The sequence below is a fragment of the Arachis stenosperma genome, chromosome 5 (assembly GCF_014773155.1).
Source record: "Arachis stenosperma cultivar V10309 chromosome 5, arast.V10309.gnm1.PFL2, whole genome shotgun sequence".
Classification (NCBI taxonomy): domain Eukaryota; kingdom Viridiplantae; phylum Streptophyta; class Magnoliopsida; order Fabales; family Fabaceae; genus Arachis; species Arachis stenosperma.
Window position 1 is genome coordinate 131,057,919 of NC_080381.1, and position 18,032 is coordinate 131,075,950.

At 36.6% G+C, this 18,032-nt stretch overlaps 3 protein-coding genes across 5 annotated transcripts; 1 reads left to right on the top strand and 2 right to left on the bottom strand.

Moving 5' to 3' along the window:
• Window positions 1-426: 426 nt before the first annotated feature.
• On the top strand, window positions 427-5,819 carry LOC130979495 (uncharacterized protein At5g50100, chloroplastic). 3 transcript variants are annotated; one of them, XR_009086654.1, is made up of 9 exons: window positions 427-756; window positions 1,127-1,272; window positions 1,382-1,489; window positions 1,898-1,954; window positions 2,483-2,548; window positions 2,717-2,777; window positions 4,147-4,190; window positions 5,220-5,313; window positions 5,386-5,819. XR_009086654.1 is itself a non-coding variant. In XM_057902952.1 (8 exons), the coding sequence occupies exons 1-8, from the start codon at window positions 594-596 to the stop codon at window positions 5,256-5,258; spliced, it is 684 nt and encodes a 227-aa protein (XP_057758935.1). In that variant the 5' UTR covers window positions 427-593; the 3' UTR covers window positions 5,259-5,819. The 3 variants fall into 3 exon arrangements, 1 of the variants encoding a protein (XP_057758935.1); XR_009086653.1 differs by having other exon boundaries at window positions 428-756; window positions 5,380-5,819; XM_057902952.1 differs by having other exon boundaries at window positions 5,220-5,819.
• A 268-nt stretch (window positions 5,820-6,087) lies between these two features.
• LOC130979118 (UDP-glycosyltransferase 74B1-like) lies at window positions 6,088-8,929 on the bottom strand. Its single transcript, XM_057902482.1, has 2 exons — window positions 8,291-8,929; window positions 6,088-6,949 (listed from the first exon to the last, which is right to left on the bottom strand). The coding sequence occupies exons 1-2, from the start codon at window positions 8,927-8,929 to the stop codon at window positions 6,221-6,223; spliced, it is 1,368 nt and encodes a 455-aa protein (XP_057758465.1). The 3' UTR covers window positions 6,088-6,220.
• A 6,241-nt stretch (window positions 8,930-15,170) lies between these two features.
• LOC130982049 (U-box domain-containing protein 38-like) lies at window positions 15,171-17,544 on the bottom strand. Its single transcript, XM_057905894.1, has one exon. The coding sequence runs from the start codon at window positions 17,241-17,243 to the stop codon at window positions 15,615-15,617; it is 1,629 nt and encodes a 542-aa protein (XP_057761877.1). The 5' UTR covers window positions 17,244-17,544; the 3' UTR covers window positions 15,171-15,614.
• Between the last annotated feature and the right edge of the window lie 488 nt (window positions 17,545-18,032).

Here is an 18,032-nt window from a genome sequence, read left to right on the forward strand (position 1 = left end):
TTAGATGTATAACGAAATTTTCAAGAATTGCTGGCTCTAAAATTTTTCTATTTAGCATATTTTATAAATTAGTTTGTAATGATAAATGTTTTTTATATTTTAAAGAGAAATATTAGAATTTATTTATTTGGTCAATAACAATATTTTAAAATATTAGCTAAAAATATATTATTGAATCGCTAAATTAAAAAATTAAGTTGATAAATGATAAGTAAAATTACTAATAAAAAACAATAAATTCTGCTGACGCATCACTTATTTTTAAATTTTCAGATAATTAATTTCTTCATTGTATTACTTTTAAAAGGTAAGACTTCATTTATTACCCTTTTTTTTAATTTTAAGGGCTAGATAATTTAAAATATTAATAAGTAATTTGTTAAATTTGTTTAAATGAGATTTGGTATGGAAGTTGGAAGAAGCTAGATCGAAGGCGAAGCAGAATCTCAACCTCAAAATCCGTGTCATTCTCATGAGTTTGGGTGATCCCCAAGCTTCCACGTTTCTGGAAAGAAAAATGTTTGGTTTTTCCTTTCAACACAAACCTTCTCAATTCTCATTCTCCAACTTGAGTGCTCTAACGAAATCACAATATGGCAATGAGAGTCGCTGCAGCGTATGCTGCTTCTGCTTTTGGGAGCATTGCAACGGTTAAAAAACCGTCACTTCTCTTTTCACTTTCACACCATAATCTTTCTCCCAAGTTCCATAACATTATCAATCTTCCTTCGCACTCAAATCCTATTACTAAACCTGGTACGCCCCTTTTTTTCTCTTACCTTTCGAATTTCATCATTATTATTATTATTATTATTATTATTATTATTATTATTATTATTATTATTCTTTACTACACATAATTTGAAATTGATGTATTTCTATAAAATTATAATGTTTTACTACCGCTGATTGACAATCTCGGTTACTTTCGTCATTTGCGTACTTATTAAGAAACCTAAAATCAAGAATTTGATTATAAGATTGTAGAGAGATTAAAAATGGAAAATGCTCAAGGTGAGAATGACAAATATATTGTTCCGAGCAAACTAGCTGAATCTCGATTTTCTCTACTCTTCCGGGAATGTAACAATGAGTGCACATGAATTGATGACAAACTTACTTGCAGGATTTCAATGGCACATTCGAGCTATTAGTGAGGCAGCTATGGAGGCTGCAAGTTCCAAGAAAGAAGGGGAAGGTCAATCACCCAATAACAAGGATTGGAAGATTAAAATGCTCTATGATGGAGACTGCCCTCTCTGTATGCGCGAGGTTTCAACTTAATCTAAAACATTAGACAAGTGTTGTTGGTCGTAGTTCTTTTCGGCATTTTAGATTATTGATGAGTATTTTGCATGTTGTGCTGCCTATGTCTTTTCAGGTGGATATGCTAAGGGAGAGGAATAAGAGCTATGGAACAATCAAATTTGTTGATATAAGCTCAGTTGATTACTCTCCAGAGGAAAATCAAAACCTTGACTATGAAACTGTTAGTTTATTCTACTGCCTACTCTCTCGCAATTGTTAAGTTATGCTCTTTTCCGTAACCCGTTTTAGTAGATTATGAACTCCACTGGCTCCTTTGTTTTTTTTTCCTTTTTTGTTATTAGTATAATGACTTTTTTCTTTTATGGTTTATTTTGATTGATGATAGATCTTTCCAAACATTTGAACTTATTGAATATTTTATTTTATTTTTTATATTTTGTTTAGTCTTTTGTTTGCCACTTCAATGACAAGACCCTTGTTTTTTTATTAATTTCTAGCAAAGGTGGTGTTGTTATTTTGTTTGAGGATTCTTGATGAATATTGAACATGCTTTTCACAGGTAGTATGTGCCAAAATAATTCAATGATTTTTGTTTTTTGTTTTTTGTTGTTTTTTTTTTCACTTGTAGGTTATGGGAAGAATTCATGCTATTCTCTCTGATGGAACTGTGGTTAAGGATGTTGAAGTATTGCTTCTTACCTCATCTTCGTTACCAACATAATTATTATTGCCATTACTCAGACTCTTGTGTTAGTTCTATACTGTGAATATGAGTATATGAAAGGCTTTAAAATATCTGCACATAGGTTCTAAGCTCAGAATCTTTATTAAATTGTTGAAAATTTAGAAATTAGAATAATCACATATAGGTATATAACCCTAGTTCATTCAATACCAAGAAAACAATATAATAGTACTAACAATAACATGTTTATAATAAAGTCCTGTTTTAAATTTGTGCAAAGTTATGAATCCTTGTCCAATCAATGACTGATCATCATTATTGGATAAAAATTACATTCATAAAGAAACCACAATAACTATTTAAGAGTTAAACAAACAAGTTTGAGTTAAAAAGTTTGTTGTCTGTTCAAATGTGAAAATCTATTCTCCACCCCACCCAGCTTTTTCTTTTTCTCTTTATTGCAAGAAATTTTATATGTATATTTCATATATGCATCTGTTTCATGCTTGTGAGAAACACTATTTACAGGCGTTTCGGAGATTATATGAACAAGTTGGTCTTGGTTGGGTTTATGCTATTACAAAATATGAACCAGTAAGTCTTCCTATCAAATACTGTTATATGATTTATTTGTCTTGTTGCTTTGAAACATGGAGAAATCCTCACTTCCTTTTCTAATTTTTTAACTTGAGCACATACTAGATAGCCTGTTTTTATATATTATATATTATATTTTACGATGGAGGAAATCATGTTTCACAGATTGGCACAATTGCTGACTCCATATATGGTGTTTGGGCTAAATATCGTCTTCAGATTACAGGTAAGTGCAACTTACATTGACAATTTTGCACTGGAAGTTCCTTGTTATTATTATTATTATGTAGCTGAGAAATTGTTGGTTGCTCCTAGAGTATATTTAGTGTTTGCACTAAGTAGCCTTTACAACCACACCTTTCTATTTTTAATTGTTATATAAGTTAAATATAAAGAATAAAATGACTGTAAAAGCTCTTTGAGCGTGCACTAAATCTGCTCCACCAGCACCAAATATTTTCTCACTCTGTAGGTTAAATTAAAACCTTAGATGATCTTTTTCTCCGTTAGGTTGGCTGATTTGATTAGCTGGAATGACATAGACTGCATAGTTTTTCTTAGGAGAGCCTAATTCTGCTAATGACAATTAGTGGTAGTTACTTGTTGCTGCAATATGATTAGTTGCATTAGTTGTTGCCAGATGACACTAGCATTCCTATAAAGTATTTTTCGAATTCCTCCCAAAATGATTTCAGTTCATCAGGATATTCTGCAACTGACAAGTTACCTTGCTTGAAAGTGTGAAATTCTTGCAATATCTCTGTGATATTGTTCTTGGAGAATCAAAGAGAACGGTTCATAGATCTAGACCAGTTATGATAATTGGAACCAGTATCAGATAGTCATTGTGACAATATCTTATGTAGGATTTTCATTTGGATTTGGATAGTAAGGGTTCTATGACAAATCTGCACTGCATGGATTGTGATTTTCATGATCCTGCTGAGTTTCACAAAACTCTGCTTCACTGAGATTTTATTTCCTTTCGCTATGAGAGGGATGATTGTGCAGCAGAGCTCTAATACCTTCTAAGAGATGGTATGAGTAGAGAGGAAATGAGAAAACAGAGATGCGAGTAGTTTGAGAAACTGAGAAAATGAGCTTCTAGCTTGATTATTCTGCAGAATTCAGTTTATCTAAATTGGATGAAATGAATAGTGTAACTCTGTAACTGCCAAAACTACTCTATACAAATGCAAGTGTCAGCTGGCAACAATTAACATAACTAACAATTTCTGCGAATATAGCTAGATAACTACCATCAACTATCATTAGCAAAACTAGGCTCTGTTACCATTATTTGTTTATTTATTTATTTATTTTTTCTTGAGTCAGCCACTGTTAACGTTCAAAATCATTGAATTATTGTCATAGGTTGTCCAGTCTCTCATGATCACAAAATTCATTGATCATTAATTATAGGCTATAAATTGAGTTTCATTTTTTTTTTCCATTATTATGTTATATTAGTGAAATGATAACTTCGATTAATTGTGAGCTGGACATGCCTTATGGTTATTCTCCAGTATGATTATGCTAACATCCTTTCATCCTTTCATTCAATTCATATGCTTTATGTCCTTTGTGGTTTCCAGGAAGGCCACCTATAGAAGAAATTTTAGAAGCTCGAAAAAAGAAGGTAGGCTGATTAAACTGCACAAAACTTCATGTTAAATTCAGCAGAGAATGTTTCTGCAGAATAAAGCAAGCACAAACAAAATTGAAAGAGAATAAACTTTGAGAGTTGGTGACAGGTTTGAATCTCAAAAGATTGGGATTTTTCGACGTATTATGCATTTCATAAATTGTTTTAAAAAACCAAGACTGGGACTTGGACATTGTCCGTCATGGTGAACAGAAATGGAACTTAGTATTTTATCAAATGCTATCTAAGGCTTCATAGATTAGGGGTGTACATGGCCTGACCTGACCGGCCTAAAGACCCAGCTCGGACCCGAACATTTTCGGGACTAATTTGGTGTGATTTCACTGGGTTAAGGGCTGAGTAAGGGTCTCAAAAATAGACCCGTCACTATTTAGGGCCGGGTCCGGGTCCGGGTCAAGACGAACCCGGCTTCACCCATCCATGTGCACCCTAAGGGGATTAAAAAATGTATATATGTTTTAAATTAATTCTAATATTATGTTATATTAATTATAATCTTATTGTTTTATTTTTAATCACACTTGTTGAATTAAAAAATAGATCAAAGCATGAAATTAGAATTTATGAAAAAATTCAAGTTCAAATATCAACTTCACGATAACAAGTATATTTTTTTTCTTCTTTATAAATAAGTGCATCATATTTTGACATAAAGTTTATCAAGATCCGGACTTCACCGGTTTAGACCCGGTTTTAGTATGACCTGAAAGTAGTAAGATTTTACCATGTCTAGGGCTGGATAAGGGTCTCAAAAAATAGACTTGGTCATTATTTATGGTCGGGTTCGGGTCAAGGCGAATCCGGCTTCACCCGATACACACACCATGGCAAACGTTCTATTATGTTATTTGTCAATTAGCACAATCTTGAACTACCCTTAATAATTTGACTCCATTTGATTAGTTTCCTGTGGCATAAATGTTAATCTTTAATATCAAAGCGATATAAAGAATGAGCAGTGATGATGCTGATCCATATTTCCTTTTTTGGTATTCCGGACAGGGCGAAGTATGCAAAGACAGCAGTGCTTGCAAGATGTAAATTTCCACAAGGCTGCATTTGGATGCTGTTTCTGAAACAGAAATAGAGAGACATGGTAAATTTATATATTTTATGTAACTTCTTTTAACATCTTTTCCTTATTTCTGTATTTCTGAATCAGATACAGAATCCAAATGCAACCTAATAGTTGACCATGGTAAACACTTGAAGAGGCTCGCCATATATATATGATCTTATATATATCATGTAGATCAGCATCACAGGTATACATCTTCATCAGCATACATTTGATACTCTCTTGTAAAGCAATTGATCAGGCTCAAAAGAATGGTAGTGTATAGTGACTATAGTCTACAGTTTCAGCAGATTCTTCAGCATTGTGTTACACAAACGTTTTATGATATCAGCAGTAGCTGAATTAACGGTATACGTAGATTGTTACACATGACATTAAAAAAGTTTATTTGCATATATACAACTAAGATTGAAAGCTTATGCTTAGTGCATCCATGTACCACGTGAGGGTGATAAGTATGTATAGTAGTAATAGTATACAGGTTTAAGTATCCTGTAAATCTCTATGATTTTACTTAATTTTCAGTTAACTTCTGGTTTGTTGGTCCCTCTATGGTATAAAAATTGTCAATTAAGTCCTTGTACTTTAACCGTTTTAGATAAGTCCTTGTATTGTACAACTTTTTCTAATCAGGTTCTTGTGGTTTAATAACATTTTGGGATCAAATCTTTATATAATAATATACAATATATATTTTTTTAAAGGAAAACAGGGGCTTAATATCCCATGTTGGGTTTGATTAAAAAAATTAGAATGGATTTGAATAAAAAGTATTTGTACAATGCAAGAACTTAATTAGTAACGTTTAAATTATAGGAATTTGATTAATAAGTTTCGTATAATAAGGGATTTGATTATAAAACTATAAGGATTCAATTGAAAACTTAATGAACCTACAGTACCTAGAAAGTAATCAAACCTTACATTAATTGTTTTCCCCTTTAGGTAACATTAAGATCTTTACAAACTCATTGATATTTTTGTCTGAAGTCCCACCTACACTGGCTGCTCTTGAAGCACTTTGACTCCACTTAGAAGCATTTCTTTTTAAATCATCACTTTTTTCAGCGTCCATAACTTCTCCTATACACTTCTCCAATTCTTTGCCTGATAAAACATCATCTGAATCCTTCTCAGCTCTTGTTCCCACTCCCCACACCACTTCAACAAGCTTAGCATTTGTAGGTTGATCACTCCATTGAGCCACCGTGACCATCGGCACCCCTATACTCAGTGCCTCCAATACTGAGTTCCATCCACAATGCGTTACAAAGCAGCCGACGGCCGGGTGAGCCAGCACCTCCAATTGGTTGCACCACGTCACCACCAACCCTGCATCACCGAGTCCACTCATAAACCCCTTTGGTAATATCTCCCAAGATTCTTTCACCACCCATATGAAATTCTTCTTGCTAGCCTTTAAGCCGTTTGCGATTTCTTCGGCTTGTTTAGCTGTTGTTGTTGCCATGCTTCCGAATGATACATAAACTACAGACCTTGGCGGCTTTGTACCTAACCATGTCATGTAGCTTTTATTTCTAGTTGGATTCCACAGTGTGGCTCCATAAGCTGTGTCTTCTGAATTTTGTTGGTGTAGATATGCTGATGGAACCATTGGTCCTACTGGTATAACTGGCCATGTACCATCTAAAGCCTTCAGTAAGGCATAAGACATGAGATTATTGTGCAGTCAAAAATTGAAAAGGTCTCTTATCGAATTTTTATTTTGCAGTTTTTACTTATCTTAATAGAACTATTTCCCACTAGGTAAGGTTAACTACATGAATCAAAGATGTCATTGTATTGTGTCCATCCATTTGGACGCGATGAAATTTTACGTTAGTTGTCGCAAGCTTAACACAACGCTACATGGATCCAAAGACGACAATGCATCGTGCCATGCTCTGGGATAAGACATGGTTTTTATGTTCTCATTTGTATAAAAACATAAAAGAGTTATATCTGAGGTTGTTAACTTCCTCACTATAGGGTGGTTTCTTTTATGATAGTCAAGATGTCATGCAACTTATGTCCAGGGGCCAGCAACTTTATCAAATTCTGGCTAGCATGTAACCAGCAAAGAAAAGTAAGCCATTGGATGAAATCTCATACCATCAAAAGTCTCATTGATGGCTATAAATCCCAAAAGTTGATGGCCCCTAGCATTCCTCTTAATTCAATACAACTTGTTCTCTGCATTAACTTTCCAGAAAAGCCAAGAATTTCACATATAAATTTATTCCCATAATGTTCATACTTATTCTAAATTTTCATGGAGTTCTAACTAAATTATATGCCCATTATCTGATAAAATGATACAGAAAGTAACACAAAACAACAAAAATTGTTAAAGAAAAAATCGTTGAATTTCATTCATGTCTTAAGATTTCATGTAGTTTATTAACTATCACCCATTTGGCCTTTATGTTTAAGCTCTACTAACCAAACCTTTTATATTTTTCACATCTCACAATCATATAATGATGCGAGGAATAAAAAAATAACATCTTATAAATGATATTCTTTATTGTGATTATCATTATGGTAATTGTGATGGTAATACAACATTCGCAACACTTAAAAAAAATTTCTAAAATTAAGATCACATTTTTTAAATATTTTTGCAATACCTTTTACTTTTATTTTTCACATTAAAAAGTGTTTTTAGATATTAAAAAAGTATCACTATTAAAATTTATTACAACAATAATAAATATATATTTTGTATTATTATTTAAATCAACTAAATAATAATTATTTATTTATATATAATTATAATAATTATTGATAAATATTTTGATAAAATAAACTAAAATGTGCGTTATTTTAATCTTAAAGAAAATATATATTTATAAATAGGAAAAAAAATCATTTTGATATTTTACATGAATAGTGTCATTGTAAAGAACTATGATCCTTAGACAACTAAATTGGTTAGTAATGAATTGGATTAATAAAAGTAACACAAGGTGGACCAAAAACAAAAAACACTTGCCTCACTTTCGAGTTCCTGAAAAGTGTTGCAGAATACCCAGTCATTGTTCTTCAAAGTCTCAAATATTCCCATGATAGCATCCAGATAAGCTTTGTGATCATCAGGTCTTGCAACAAAGCTAGGCAAATCAGAAACCCCGAGAGGAGGAAGCCCATGAATTGAAATCGGAAACACCCATTTCTCCAAAGGAAAAACCAAGTTTCCCAATTTCATTTCCCAATAAATAGAACACACAGAAGCAGAATTCGTCAAGAACACAGCACCATAGATACCAAACTGTTTTGCAACATCAAGTGCCCAAGTAAGCATAGAGTCATACACAATACAGTTCACGGCGCATGACGAGTGTCTCAACTTAATTATAAGCTCTGATAATGTTTTGGAACCAGCTGATCTAAAGGAGTCAATGTAGGATTCAACGCTTGGAGCATGGGTGAAGCCACCCTCATCGTAGCCATCTGAGATGGGTTCAATAGCCACGGTTGGTTCATGAATGTGGTTGATTGTGTATGGGGTTGTGGCTAATGTGGCCTTGAGGCCTTTGGTGACTAAAACTTTTGCGAATTGGAGGAGCGGGTTGATGTGCCCTTGGGCTGGATACGGAAGAACTATCACATGGCCTTTGGCTTTGTTCTTCATCTTGCCATTTTAGGATAGGTATTGATTTTATTACTTTCTTTATTTTATAGGCCATGCTTGTCGCGGTAACATTATCATTATGTAAGCAATGACGCTATTTCAAGTTTTCAACAACTCAAATGGACCTTCTTTAATGAACAAAAAATAAAAAAAAAAGACCAAACCCAACTCAATATTACATAATTTACCTAAATTTGAAAACGTTACATGGATCTACTAAATGTACGTTTCTATATAAATCGAATGAGTTTCATTCGATTTGCCAATTTTCATAGTAAATTGAAGCTGTCCAATTCGAATCACCAAAGAAAATGCAAATCGAAGCTGCTTGAGTTGATTTATGCATCCATATAATGTCCCATAGTAAATCGAATCATATTGATTCAATTTATGCATGCATGTAACGTTCGTAGTAATTTGAAACACGCTGTTTTGATTTACTCCTGGTTTTGTCCTTATATAATTCGAATGGAATTGATTCGAAATACTATGCATTCATAAATTGAACTAAGCGAATTCGATTTAGTGTGAGGCCAACCTATTTAAATATGATATGAACGTGAATTTCTTATAAGAGTGAAACACAATGACTAGTGAAGATAGTTTTTTAGTATTGGTGCACTATAGAGGGTCGATTAAGAAAAAAACACGTTCTAGAATTAAGTTTATTGATAAAGATCCCCTTAGTATTCTCCTGAAACCTTCAATAAGCTTTGCTGAGTTCCTGAATTCTATAATCCAAAAACTGGGATTGTAAGGCGTGAAACGGGTTGAGAAGTTATTCTATAGAATTCCAATTTCAGTTTTGCAGGATGATGTGAAATACGGTTTGTTTGTCATAGGGAGTGACGATGATTTGCAAGTTCCGTTTCATTGTCATCGGCAGTTTTCCAAAGTTAGAACCCCTAAACTGTTGGCCAAGCTTGTAGATGTAGTCTCTAACTCAGGAGGTTCGAACCGGAATTATTAACCTCCAGCAACGGCAACCTGTTCTAGTTCGAGGCCTGTTTGTGCCTCCTCATCCGTGCCTGTGATTGCACCTGAGGCAATGTTGGTTGCCTTTCCGTCCTTCGCAACTGATCTAAACCGCAGTGGTGACGTAGAAGTAGGTATTACTGATACAGCACCGGTTTCATTACAAGGTGGAGCACGGGAAGGTATAGATGATGTACTGTGGGATGATGATGACGATGATGATGTGGAGTCGGACATAATTTCTGATGATAGTGGTGATGACGTAATTGACGTAATGTCCATCGATTAGCAGCTCTAACTAGTACGTCACGTCCTGCAGTGTAATCATACACTCTCCAAATGGCGTATGAAACGTGTGCGTCTCCGGACGCCAACGCTCCACGAATGCACTCACCAACGGCTCATCCAACCTAAACCAAGTCTTGTTCAACCTCGCAAGATGGTATAAACTAACCATTTTGAAACCACATTGGACGCCACACTTTTTCCTCCAAGAATGACCCAATTTGGTCTCTGTTTTGCTTTGCCATGCCACGCCATTTGAAGGACGTGGATGCCTGCAACTATCTTCCAAATTTGGCCCAAAATATGCTTTTGTATTGCTTCAGTGTAGGATGCCAATAAACTAGCGTGTGACTTGAAACGGGGGTCATGCGTATCCATGGGTCATACGTACGCATGATTTTACTTATTTCACCACTTGCGTGTACGTATGAGGGATGCGTATGCGCAACACCCCCTTTTCGTACCAAAACATGCGTATGCATAATGCATGATTTCTCTTTTAGCTCTAATTGTTCATACGCATGATCTCCGTTGGAAGCTACTTCCACCATGTTGGACGGCAAAGCTTTCAGACTAAATTTTGTTGATTTTGGTCTTGAAAAAGTGTGTCCTAAGACTTCAAAATGTGGCCAAGAGCTTCAAAGTGTTTCTTAAGCTTCCTTCTTTGTTCTTTTTTTATCCTTGTTTTGTTTATCTCTTTTTTTGTTCTTGCTTAGCATCCTTAAATCAATTCCTAAACCTGAAAGCCCACAGCAACTCCAAAAAGTATTGATCAAAGTACCCAAAAAATTTTAATTAAAGTAAAGAAAATCTCTAACTTAATTCAAGAAAAGAAATTCTAAGACCATTGATTAAAAGCATGAAAGTCCTAATATAAATAATAGATCACTACCTTTATTTAAAGAAATAACAACTAAAAACTACTAAAGATGCGCATGCATCATACCTCCTATCACCCTCAGACAAGTGGACAGATGGAGGTCTCTAACAGAGAGCTCAAGCAGATTCTAGAAAAGACTATCAGCTTCAAGGAAGGACTGGGCTAGGAATATTGATGATGTTCTCTGGACTTACCGTACAGCCTTCAAGACTCCTATCGGAATGTTCCCATATCAGTTAGTCTATGGCAAAGCCTGTCACTTTCTAGTGGAATTGGAGCACAAAGCTTACTGGGATACTAAGTTCCTGAACTTTGATGTAAAAGCTGTAGGAGAGAAGAGGCTCCTCCAACTCAATGAGCTTGATGAATTCTGAACAACAGCTGATGAAAATGCCAAGCTCTACAAGGAGAAAACAAAGGTGTGGCATGATAAGAAGATAGCCACCAGAAAATTTGAGCCAGGCCAAAAAGTCCTTCTTTTTAATTTAAGGCTCAAGATATTTCTTGAAAAGTTGAAATCTCAGTGGTCTGGACTGTTTTTGGTAAATAAAGTGTCTCCCTACAGTCATGTGAAAATCAAGGAAGAGAATTCCGACAAGAGGTTCACTATTAATGGCCAGCGGTTGAAGTCTTATCTTGGTGGCAAAGTTGATCACCAGAGAATTACTCATCTGCTGACATAGCAGAGTTGAACCGTCAAGCTAGTGACGTTAAAAAAGTACTTTGGGAGGCAACCCAATATTTAATATCCTTCGATTTCAATATTATTTTATTTATTTTCTTTTCTTTGTTCATAGTTTTCCTTATTTTTATCTCTATTTAGGTCATGCAAATTGATTGAAACAAAAGCAAGTGCGCTTAGAACAAACTGGGGAGCATATTAAAGTTAGAATCCAATTCAAGTGCCTTGGTGCTAGACGCCGGGACCTAGCGCTAACGCATTCTAAGGGAATTTGCCACTGCCATGATGGTCTTTAGCGCAGCTCCTGGCGTTTAGCGCCAGGAAGGAGAACATGCTTGGTTTGTCTCAGGAGGGGTGGCGCTAAATGCCACCAACCCAGCAAATACTGAGCATTCGAGATACATGCAAACTCGAAACGGGGTCTCAGTATCCGAAATACCTACTTAAGTTAAAATTAATTATAAAAATATTAAAACATACTATACCTACCTAAGTTAATATAGAACTTCTAACTTACCTTACTCAAAATACCTAGCACATTAACTAAATTAATAAAACCTAAACTTCTAAACTAATTATTTACTGAAAATAAAAGAGGAAAAAAAACTAACCTCAAAATCCAAAGTTCCAACTATGTGTCAAGTCGCATTTAGTCTGTTGATGTCATCATCGCAAACATATTGTCAAGGGCCATATGTACTTCAAGAACTTGAATTTAAGCTGTTATAAAGTCATAAAATTCTTAGAAACTATTTAACTGAATGAAAATTTCGGCTGTTGTGGCCTTACATATGCCTCAGAGCATATTTCGGATGTTGAGACCCAAATTATGCGTTTCACACGTATCTCGGATATTGAGATCCTATTACGAGTTTAGGTGTATCTCAAATGCTTAATATCCATTCTCCCACTTAACACGTATCTCAGGTGTACTTTAAATACGTTAGGCGTCATATAGTGATAAAATAGGATTTCAGTATCCGAAATATGCCTATTTTCTACTTCATTCTTCAGTATCCGAGATGTGATATGTTGTGCATATAGATAAGTACTTAATATTTTATGTATTTTAGTAATTTTTGTATTTATTTAATTTAAATAAAAAATTCTCATAGCTAGCAACTAGCAAGCACCACGTGTACCAAAGTTTTCGTGACAGAAGGGCCTTGATTGGAAAGTCAAAGCATTCGGTACTAATTAAGAGTTAAGTCTCAAACTAGTCCCTAAAATTGCACTCGAGTCTTAAAGTAATCTCTAAAATTAATAATTACTCAAATTCGTCCCCAAACTTATACTCTGGGACTCATAGTAGTCCCTAAAACATTTTTCGTTCATCAAAACTTTAAAATAACGTCGTTTTGAAGAAAAAACAAAAAAAAAAAGAAAAAAGAAGCATAGCATAAAACCCCCTCTCCCCTCCCCCCAAAACCAAAAAAAAAAAGAAAGAAAGAAGCGTAGCGTAGAACCCCCACCCCCCCTCCCAATTCCTAATCTGTTCCCTTCCTCATCCCCCATCCCCAACCCCTTTCCCTCCCCCAACTTTCCCCTTCCCCTTCTCCATCCCAACCTGTCTCCTTTCCCTCCTCCAACCCTTCTCCTTCCCCTTCTTCTTCTGGTTTCCCAACCTGAGATCCTTCCCCTTTCCCTTCTCCTTTCTAATCTAATGCCCCCTCCCTCCGCAACCATACTCTCACACTCACAAGAGCTTTCTTCAACCTTCGCTGCCACTACCATCGCCTCTCGCCGGCCTCTGTTTCGCTGTCGCCACCACTTGCTAGCCTCCATTATCTCCGCTCAATCTCCCTCGTCTCTCCTCTAGTACGGTTCTCTCTCTCAGCCATGGTGATTTTTTTCTTTAATTTTTTAGTTATTCAATCATTGTTCTTTAATGTCCTGGGTGATTATTGTTGCTAATCCTGTTTTAATATAAAAACAATGAATACTTTTAGTTGTTTTCTATTATGTAATTATTACTTTTCTTTTACTATTGCTATTTTTTATGCTTGTTATTTTTTTAGGTTGATTGATACTTGCTATTTAAGTTGATTGGTCTTTTCTGATTAATGCTGATTTTTTTGTGATATTTTGTGTTGTTAGTTTTTATTTTTTTTGATCTGTTGAAGAAGAAAAAGAAGAACATAGTTGAAGAAGAAGAAAAAGGAATTGTTTTTTTTTTAATATAAAACGACCACATTTTTCTACGTTTCTTTTTTCTTTTTTATTCAAAACGATATCGTTTTAAGGTTCTGATGAACAGAAAATGCTTCAAGGACTACTATAAGTCATGGAGTACAAATTTAGGGACGAATTTAATTAATTATTAACTTTAAGAATTACTTTAAAACTTAAGAGTGTAAATTCATGGTTTATTTTGAAACTTAACTCACTGATTAGTGAAAAACTGTTTTGACCTATGTTAGACTAGAGTCTAATTTGTAAGATTTTTTTTAAATAAAATAAAAAAAAGTTATTATTTTTCCAAACCCATATTCCAGCTTTAATTTTAGGAATTAGATTTATTTTTTCAAACTTTTAACTTTATATTATAAATTCTAAATTTTAAATATTCCAACAAATGAAAGTTTTTACAATTTAAAAAGAAAAAATTGATTTATACTGATTAATTAAAAATTAATTCTTTATACTTGTTTTAAAATAAATACTTAAATTGTAAAGATAAAAAATTAGTTATTGGAAAATTCAATATTTCATTGCCACTAACAACAGTTATCAAAAGAAGCTTCCTTACGCCGAACAGGAGAGTAAAGTGTTTCTTGCACTCTTGCTAGTTTTTCCTTGTATATTTGTCTTTCTCGGGCTAGCATGGTCTTTCTATGATTCTGACCATTTTAATTAGACCATTAGCTAAAAAACAAATGAGAAGCATCCAAACACGACCGCACACCTTACACTATCTCAATCAATTGGACTTTTGATTATTAAATAACTCAGATTTAACTCAAATTTAAAATGCTGCATCTTTCAGACATGATACGAACTTAACCAATAAGTTAAGATCAAAACAATTTAGCAAAATTCGCTCTTCCTCCACACACAATGGCCTACGGAAGAAGAAAATAAAAATAGCTAACTGATGATTCCGTGATTAAAATAACTGTTATGTTCGACTGAAATCCTGAGGCCTTTTGAATTTTGATATTGAAACAACAATATTATAAAGAAAACTAACGTGAATGAAACTGCTGTATTAACAACCCTGACACATGAACCATTTCCTAAGCCACCAATACCATATCATCAAAGTAAACAATGTATTGTAAGTTTATAACTATGTAGTATGTACACATTGGCGTACAACCATTAACCTAAACCTGATTACATACTAAAATTAGTCACCATAAGCTAAAACCAAATCATAATAATAATTCAAAAAAAAAAAAAAACACCAGAATAGCAGGTATATGAAAATGACCACCATGATTTCACCACAAACCAAACCCAGCAAGGGCACCACCACAAACTATAGCTACCAATCCAAAAACCAATCCCTCCTCCAATCCTTTCTAGCTACTTACAATTTTTCATCAACTAATAATTTACTCCTTTTTCCTACTGAAACCTGAACCAACAAATTTAACTGTCCAGAATAAATGCGAAAAAATATATATAAAATAAAATAAACTAATGGATTCCTAGTGAGAAATAAGTAACTAAGGAAAATGCAGGCCTAATACCACCATCATATATTCACATGACTCCTCCAATCTAATTGAACACTTGCATTGATTCATATTGCTTTCCATTAATCCACAATTAGCAACGGACACTTACATTATACCTGCAAGATCATCAACCAATGAATTTGAACTCGAAGGCCGATCACTCGAGTCAACTCTATTAATCTAGAACGTGGTGGTGTTGGCATTGTTCCTGCCACCACTGCCGCCAACTCGGTACCTCATCCGAGTCAACCCGCCGGATTCCAAAACCCCATCATGCTCCGACCCATCATCATCCCCATCACCGGCAGCCCTCATCATCTGCAAAATCCTCTTGGCCTTCTCCCTCGCCCTCTCGGTCCCCGTCACCTCCGCCACCTCCTTCAGCACCTCCATGGCCCTCGCCTCCCTCGCCAGCCCCTTGAATCTCAGGCTCCTGTGACTCAGCGCATACAGCGCCGCCACACAGTTCTCCCGAGTCGACTCCGAGTCCAACTCGTTCTCCCTCAACAATCCCACAAAACACTCCACCGCATCAGCATCCAACATCGCCGTCCTCCCTTCCATGCAAACCGCAAGGTTACAAAGAATCAACAGAACCCTACTCGCTAAGGTTCCAGATTTCACCATCGACAGCAAGGTGGGGACCACGCCGAGTTTCACAAGCTTGACCCGGTTGCTCTGAACCAGGGTCAAGTGGTACAGCGCGAGTGCCGAGTCATGCCGAGTTCGCTCGGACTCGGATCGGAGCGCGTGCATAAGAGGCTGCAACGCGCCGAGGACCCCAATCGCCATCTTATTATCATCATCCAAAGCTAAACTGAAAAGCGCGCCTGCAGCGTGTTCCTGCGTCTCAGAGGATCCACCCTTGAGCGCGTCGATCAGGTACGGAACGAATCCTGACCGCACGATCCTCACCTTGTTTTGTCTCTCAAGCGAAAGGTTGACCAGCGAGGCAACAGCGTTGACCTGCACGACGCCGTACCTCGATGCTACGAGAGAACGCAGAGGGGAGAGGACTCGATGCGTGCAGAGTGAAACCCTTGCTTCCTCGCTGCTCCGCGTGAGGTTCCGAAGCGAGATCGCTCCTTCTTCTTGCTCGAAGACCTCGTTGCTCTTCATCTTCGCCACGAGCTTTTCTTCTTCCTCTGAAAGAGGTCCGCTAGGGTTTTGCCCTTGGATCTCGACCTCCGTAATTTCAACGGAGGAGACGGAGGACGACGACGAGAAGCACGTCGGCCGAACCGTAAACGGAAGCGGAGTACCCGGACTCGCGCCACCGATGACGACGGACTCCTCGGAGGATCCCGAGTTGAAGTGGTTGACTCGGGGACCTAACTCAGTGGCGGCGTGGGAGAATATCACCGGCGGATTGTCCGGCACCGCCTTCAGGAGCTCCTTTTCAGAAACCCTAATGTCAGGCTCCGACGGAGGGGGCGGAGGAGCTGCAGCGGCCATTGCGTCCTTGACGATGCGCTCGAGTGAGGAGTAATCCGGTGCGGGCGGGTGTACGGTCTTGGTTTTACGGCACCAGTTTTGGATGCTGGTCCTGATGTTAAGATTGGGGATAATGGTTGAGAAATCGGGTCGGGTTCCGTCGGGTAGGGTGGGGGAGAAGGAGAGGTCGTTGCAGACTTGGATGGAAAGGCGCTCGAAGGTTTGTCCGGAAGCGACGACGACCGGGTCGGACATTAATGAACCGGAAATGGGGCATATGAATTCGTTCGGAGGGGGATGCTTGGGCTGCTGTTGCTCCAGCTTCGAATTACGATGGAACGAAATTCTCCAACGGTGCTTGCCGTTGCCGCCCATTATGTATGGTGATGGCTTTAAGGGTGGGGACTTGTTTATTGTTGTTGCTGGTGTTGTGGGGAATATAGTAATAGTGGTGAACGCGTGGGTTTGCAGGGATTTGAGTTGAGCATGTTGTTGCTGAGGTAAAGGGGGGTGTGTGTGAGCCCAGAGTAGTTTGGGTGAGGGGTGAGACCGAGTCAGTGAAGGGCGTGAAAGAAGTAATCAGTAAAGCAATAAAAAAGTATAGTAGGCTAGTACTGGCAGTACTGCCAACACGAATAGAGAGATAAGACGGGGCCACGGACTACGGAGGAAGGGAGGATGGGAAGTAGAACACAGGGGTTATTTTATTTTAATTTATTTAAACAAAAAAACCTACTTTAGGAATTTAAGGCGTGGCTCAATTTTATGGATATGGAAAGTTTGGGTGTGCTCTTTTCAGATGTAGAGTCATGGTGTATAAGATAAAAATGTGGGACAAATTTTTCTGAACCAAAGATAAAACAATTTGGACAATACGAGTTCTTTGGAAATAAAATTTTGTTTTACAAATTGCATGTTCCGATTTGCAGCTGATGAAATTTGAAATCTGAAACACGCAACTCGGACCCTCCGTTTTGTTTGTTCTAACTAAATTTGTTGAGCAAAACATAACTCGGCCCATCTTCAGAAACACAACTCACAGGGTCAGAGTTCTGGTTTCTCTGATCCCACAACGAGGTGAAGCACTTCTTCTCCCCATACGCGAGTCCAACACCTCCTTTCCTTTCATATTCAAATTAAAAAGCATTAAGACATTTTGTTAGT

What these genes read in the sequence shown, in the direction of transcription:
- LOC130979495 (XM_057902952.1), top strand. Translation starts at nt 594, where the DNA reads ATGGCAATGAGAGTCGCTGCAGCGTATGCTGCTTCTGCTTTTGGGAGC. An exon ending in AAAACCTTGACTATGAAACT is followed by an intron (nt 1,490 to 1,897) that starts GTTAGTTTATTC and finishes TTTCACTTGTAG; the next exon opens with GTTATGGGAAGAATTCATGC. An exon ending in TAGAAGCTCGAAAAAAGAAG is followed by an intron (nt 4,191 to 5,219) that starts GTAGGCTGATTA and finishes TATTCCGGACAG; the next exon opens with GGCGAAGTATGCAAAGACAG.
- LOC130979118 (XM_057902482.1), bottom strand. Translation starts at nt 8,929, where the DNA reads ATGAAGAACAAAGCCAAAGGCCATGTGATAGTTCTTCCGTATCCAGCC. An exon ending in TTCAGGAACTCGAAAGTGAG is followed by an intron (nt 6,950 to 8,290) that starts GCAAGTGTTTTT and finishes GCCTTACTGAAG; the next exon opens with GCTTTAGATGGTACATGGCC.
- LOC130982049 (XM_057905894.1), bottom strand. Translation starts at nt 17,243, where the DNA reads ATGGGCGGCAACGGCAAGCACCGTTGGAGAATTTCGTTCCATCGTAAT.